The sequence below is a fragment of the Anastrepha obliqua genome, chromosome 4, assembly GCF_027943255.1.
Source record: "Anastrepha obliqua isolate idAnaObli1 chromosome 4, idAnaObli1_1.0, whole genome shotgun sequence".
NCBI lineage: Eukaryota > Metazoa > Arthropoda > Insecta > Diptera > Tephritidae > Anastrepha > Anastrepha obliqua.
In genome coordinates, this window is record NC_072895.1 from 75,871,819 (window position 1) to 75,878,113 (window position 6,295).

The 6,295-nt window shown below is 35.3% G+C and overlaps 1 protein-coding gene across 7 annotated transcripts in view; it reads left to right on the forward strand.

Annotated features, from left to right (window-relative positions):
- The window catches only part of LOC129246490 (beta-glucuronidase), a 68,532-nt gene extending 62,509 nt beyond the window's left edge, over nucleotides 1-6,023 (forward strand). For all 7 annotated transcript variants that reach the window (XM_054885351.1, XM_054885348.1, XM_054885349.1 and 4 more), the window contains 6 exons: nucleotides 1,203-1,567; nucleotides 4,635-4,807; nucleotides 4,871-5,014; nucleotides 5,077-5,161; nucleotides 5,217-5,532; nucleotides 5,595-6,023. In XM_054885351.1, the coding sequence (XP_054741326.1) occupies nucleotides 1,203-1,567; nucleotides 4,635-4,807; nucleotides 4,871-5,014; nucleotides 5,077-5,161; nucleotides 5,217-5,532; nucleotides 5,595-5,797 (1,286 nt within the window). In that variant the 3' untranslated portion in view covers nucleotides 5,798-6,023. The remainder of the gene's footprint in view (nucleotides 1-1,202; nucleotides 1,568-4,634; nucleotides 4,808-4,870; nucleotides 5,015-5,076; nucleotides 5,162-5,216; nucleotides 5,533-5,594) is intronic.
- Nucleotides 6,024-6,295: the final 272 nt, after the last annotated feature.

The following is a 6,295-nucleotide window of genomic DNA, read 5'->3' on the forward strand; positions in this document are numbered from 1 at the left end:
TTGTTAGTGGCTGTTCGGCAAATATGCATGGTATTTACTGCGAAGAAACTTATTGACTTATACGTACTTATGGTAATGAGAGACCATAGCAAAAAAGCAAAAACTATTAGTCAATTCTTGGCCAAAAAATCTAAAATAAGTCTGTGGTCCCCTCAATCCTTCCATTTTTGAGCTTCATCCACTGAAAGAAAATATCCTTGAAATACCAAATTTTTGATTGCAAGAATAACTTTCTTATGATTGTTCCTTTACCTTTTTGATATTTTTAACTTAAACTTCCCGCCCCACCAACAAATGACAATTGTCAAACAGCTGATTGTTATTTTTGCCAATTACCAATCAAATTGCTAAGCTCGTTATTTAGAGCTTATAATACGTTCACATATAAGTAGATGATCTACTTTTTCGCGGTTTACTCAAAATCCGTGATTTCCCATACAAAATTTCTCTCCCAATATCTGAGATTATAAAATAATCCTAGATAATAACGATACTTATTGACATGCAACCCTGTGTTTTCTGTGTTATCGATAATTATTATTACGAATGTAAGGAGAAGCATCAAAATAAAAACTAAATGAAAGAACTAAAATCAGAAAGAAAACTAAATCAAAGAAAACAGGTCTTTAAACATAATTCTAATAAAATGTTTGTTAAATATTATTAATTAGGGATTCATTTTACAGAAAAAAGCGTGTGTCCATACACGATTTGTCCTCCTATTACTTATTATAAAATTTTATGTAGAATTTCCCATGCGCATTGCTGCCATAATTTTTTGCAACCTCAATAAATGTCGTTTACGGATTTTCTTCCAACTGATTATTATTAGCAGCCAATTGCGCAATTAAATTAGCTATTACTTCTCCTTGTATTTTCTTCATATCGTTAATAATTATTAAAGAAACCAAAAACACCGAAATACTCCACCAAAATAATTTCTATAAAGAAAAAACCTTTCACAACAGTATTGGCTGCTGATGGTCAATTTTGCAGGTAATCTGCCATATGTGAACGGATAGATTAATTTGGTGGATTTATAGGTGATTAATGCATATGTGAACGTATTATTAGGCACTTTGGTTGGATTTACAAAAACAAAATATACCTGAAACTATCAAGTAACGAAGCAACGATTTCGGTGTGAAGACCCTATTATGTATTTTTTATTATTGTTACAAATATACTCAATCGTTCTGCAGTGGGGCATGTATATTATAAAGTAAAAGTGAGCGGAACTGCCTCGAACGAAGCCGACAGTTCTCTCCAAATTCGAGTGCAACTGCGAAACAAAGAAGGTGTCATTGTTTCCAATAGTACATCCAATGGCGATTTGAATGGTGTACTGGAAGTAAAGAAAGCAAATCCCTGGTGGCCATATTTAATGCATCCTGAACCTGGTTACCTTTATCAAATGGAATTATTTTTACACGCTGCTGATAATACTTTAATAGACATTTATCGACTGAAGGTTGGAATACGCACACTTACCTGGAATAATACCTCATTCCTTATCAATGGACGGCCAGTGTACTTCAGAGGTTTCGGCAAGCATGAAGATTCAGATGTAAGTAACCCAAAAAAGTTTTCGTGCTTTCGTTATACGGAGAAAATGCGCAACACGGTTAGGGAAAGAATTATCAAAAATCACCGAGAATTTTCAGCCACTTCAAACTTGCAATTTATTACACTAAAATTTAATGGGTTTTAAACTGCATTCCTAAATTATGTTTAAAAATATTTATTAAAAAGCTTAATTTATATTAAATGTTTATTTTCATTAAAATTAATTAAAACAAAAAACAAAAGAGAGTAGTCAAAATATCGGTTATATTATTTTGACACTGGCAGAGCTCCTCCTCCAATTTTTGTTTTGTGGCTTGATGTTGGTCCTCAATTGGAGGGGCCTACAATTGTATACCACCTCCGAAAGGTAGATTGTTTTTTAGCAGCTTATAATATCAGGTCAGTCCATAAGTTCGTGCGTTTTTTAAAGGTGGTTTTAAAATTAATAAAAAAGATGTTTAAAGTATTTATTAATCAGTAATATATTTTCCTTCATTTCTTACAATGCCTTCCCAACGTTTAGGCAAATTTTTAAATCTCTGCTCAAAAAATTGTTTGTCCTTGGAGCTAAAATAAGGTTCGATATCCGTTTTATAGCTTCTTTTGAGGAGTAGTTCTTGTTACTCATATGGAGTTGAAGTCCACGGAAAAGGTGATAATCACAAGGTGCAATATCCGGAGAGTATGGTGGATGCGGCATTAGCTCCCATCCGAGCTCGTTCAGCTTGCCTAATGTTTGCCTTGCGGTATTAGGTCTTGCGTTGTCGTGGTGAAACAAAACTTTGCGTCTATTCACTAAAGACGGTCGATTTTTGTTAAGTGCCTCATTCAGGTTTGATAGCTGATGGGAATAATAATCAGTAGTTATCGTCTGGTTTGGTTCCAGAAGTTCATAATAAACAATACCGGCCATATCCCACCAAATAGACAGGAGAATATTCTTGGGGTGAAGGCCATCTCTAGGGGTCGGTTCTGGTGTTTCATCTTTATCTAACCATTGGCGTTTACCAACAGGATTGTTGTAAAGGACCCATTTTTCATCACAAGTAACGATACGGTACAAAAAACTTTCATTTTCAAGCCGTTGCAGCAGCTAAGAACACACATTCACTCTCTGCTGAAGATTGGCGACTTAAAGTCTATGCGGAATTCATTTTCCCTGCTTTGAAACCTTTCCCAACTGAACCAGGTGCCTGTGAACTGTTCCATGCGATGAATTTAACCTCTGAGCTATCATATCGACTGTCAAATTTGGCTCAGCTTCCACGAGTTCGAGCAAGGCGACGTAGTTAAAGACTTCAGGACAACGAGCGCGCGGAGCATCCACCACGTCGCAGTTACCACTTCGGAATTTTGAAAACCACTTTTGCGCAGTCCTTACACTCACGGCATCCTCTCCGTGAACAGTGTTTATTTCTGCAGCAGCAGTTGTTGCATTTTTACCACTTTTATAAAAATTAATACAAAATATGCCTCTTATACGCGTTCGAAGATTCCATTTTATTTTTTAACAACACGTGCTTCTATCCGCGATTAAAATCCACAATATATCAAGGAAAATATAAATAGTTCCGTTATATTCCGCGAATAATTTTTTGTATGCAAAAATCGTACAAAAGTGAAAATATGGGTAAAATCCGCACGAACTTATGAACTGACCTGATATATTGTAATTTACATAGATTGTATAAGTGATTGTTCCTACAATTAGGCAAATTAATGACATTTTTTTATGCAACACCAACAAAAGCTGAACTACATACTATATATTTTATATGAACCCAAATTAAGAATGAATCAGAATAAGAAAATTATTTACACGGAATCGAGTTAGAATTCGTAATTTATGTTTCTGGGCGTTATTTTTCAGGCTGTGCCAAAAACAATGTTATATAGGGTGGGCCATGTAAAATTTTGCTTTTTAAATCGGCTATAAAAAAAAAACTAATCAATATTTTTTCAAACTTTTATTTTTATTTTGAAGATTGAACATTGTCATTTATGAATGAAAAACAATATCGTTCAAATGACTGCCACGACTGGCTTTACAGTAGGCCATTCGATCAACCCAATTTTTAAGCACATTTTCGATTGTTTGGGCTCCAATTTCATGAATGGCAACTTCGATTTCGTGTTTTAAAGCATCAATCGTCTCTGGATGGTTCGCATAGCATTTGTCCTTAACGGCTCCCCACAAAAAATAACGCTCGCCATTTACTGTAACCGCGGCTCCTCGCTCATTTTCGAGAAAAAAATGACCCGATGATGCCGCCAGACCAAAAACCGCACCAAACAGTGACTCGTTATGGATGCATTTGCTTCTCTACAGTAACGTGTGGATTTTCTGAGCCCCAATTTCCGACCATTTTGCTTATTGACGTAGCCACCGATGTGAAAATCAGAAAAGAAGAAGAAGACTCACCACTTTGGAAATAGGTTTTCAATATTTCCCAATTATGTTCAAGCGTATAGCGTCCCATCTCGTAAATGTCAAAGCTTTAAGTAAATTATGAACACATTTGACATGTCATTTGTGTTACTATTCTCAAAAAAATAGGTGGTTCAAAAAGCAAACGCTATATGGCCCACCCTATATATGAATTTGTTGCGCCCTCTTATTATGCCCTTATATCACATACTAGTTTCTTGAAAGTCTATTGGGAACATTCAAAATAGAAATCCTGAACTTTGATAAATCCTACTATTAATACAGTTTCAGTAAATTTCTCGACTCCGGTGCGATGTAATGGGTTCAACCAAATTGGGATACATTTTTTTTTTTTTTTTCAAATAGCGGTCATGCATGGGCGGGCAAGAGCGAACCTCCACATTTTTGCTATGGAGAAGATTCTCTGAAAAACCACTTGCCGCTCGGATAGGGCATACACCTACGAGGGGCTTCATTCGTAGGATAATATTAGAGCAACCCAACCTAAAAATCCATCAATATATTTATTACGTGCTATAATGTTATGTTAATATTATTTTTAATTGCATACAATACAATACAATACACTTTGATTTATTTACTAGTTACACCTAATATAAATTATTTCTATACTCGTCAGATACGTGGAAAGGGATTAGACTTCGCGTTACTAACTCGTGACATGAATTTGTTGAAATGGATCGGTGCAAATGCCTATCGCACTTCACATTATCCCTACTCCGAAGAGTCCATGCAGTTTGCCGATGAAAATGGCATTATGATAATCGACGAATGTCCCAGTGTTGATACGGAGTATGTAATGCATAACATTTTGTTTCTTTTTATACAGATCTGATATTCTATATTTTACTATAGCAATTACAACCAGGCATTATTGGACAAACATAAATCCTCCATGGAGCAGCTGATACATAGGGATCGGAATCATCCAAGTGTGATTATGTGGTCTATAGCGAACGAGCCCCGTACTAGTCCATTTCAAGCCGATTCTCACTTTCAGTAAGACTTCAATAGCTCTCATTTAATAGTAAATGTAAATAACTACTAACATCATTCTAAAGATTTGTAGCCAACTTCACACGCGCACTTGATAGCACAAGGCCCGTAACTGCAGCCATTGCCGTGCCCTCGGGCAGTGATCGAGCTGTAAGCCTTTAATAATACACACTGAAAGATTCCATTTTAATGTGTTTTCATACAGGCTAAACATTTGGATATAATATGTTTTAATCGTTATAATGGATGGTATAGTAATCCCGGAAAATTGGACATGATCACTACAAACGTCGTCGAGGAAGCGATTACTTGGAACAAAAAACACAACAAACCGGTGATGGTTGGGGAATATGGCGCTGACACCATCGAAGGACTACATTTGCTTCCTGCTTATATTTGGTCTGAAGAATACCAAAATGAATTATTCTCGAAGCACTTCAAGGCATTTGACATACTTCGAAAAAAGCAGTGGTTTATTGGCGAATTCGTTTGGAACTTCGCGGACTTCAAGACAGCACAATGTACGCTGTTGAAGAATTATTTATTTGCTCCAATGTAATTAAATCGCTTTCTTTTGTTTCAGCGGTAACACGCGTGGGCGGTAATAGAAAAGGGGTTTTCACACGTAATCGTCAGCCAAAGGCCACGGCTCATCTACTGCGAAAACGCTATTTTGCCCTTGGTAGTGAAATAGATCATTGCAATGTTCCAGAGGATATTTTCCTTTATATCACCGATGCATCTTCAACTATGTCGCGTAGTAAACGAGAGGGAGCTGATTTATAGAACGTGTTTAAAACCACTGAGTGTATGTAGATCCTAACAAAATAAGTAATACATAGCAGCTCCAATTTCAAGTTCAATTAAGCATTTTACTTTTTGTCTTTTGACTGGCTGAATTTTCGTATATCATAAAACATAAACGAATTATTTTGTATTAAAAAAAAAACATATTTTTATACACATGTATTAAGCTTTAATAAACTTAATGTTAGTGTTAATGATAAATAAAGTGTTAAATGTGTATATTACTTATTGAGTATATTGTAGCTACATACTACATACATGCATACAAACATGAGCAATTGAAATATTTCCATTGGACCTAAGGTCTAAATTTTATACGTTTGGTACAATATTACAGCACTTTAAGACTTAAAAGACATTTGTACAGAGTTTATAAACAAATAAGTAAAAAAAAAAAAATAATTGTATTAGTAATTCACAAATGCCTTGAATTCTGTATGATTTTGTTTATCCGTTACTGTAAAATGATGTACAAGT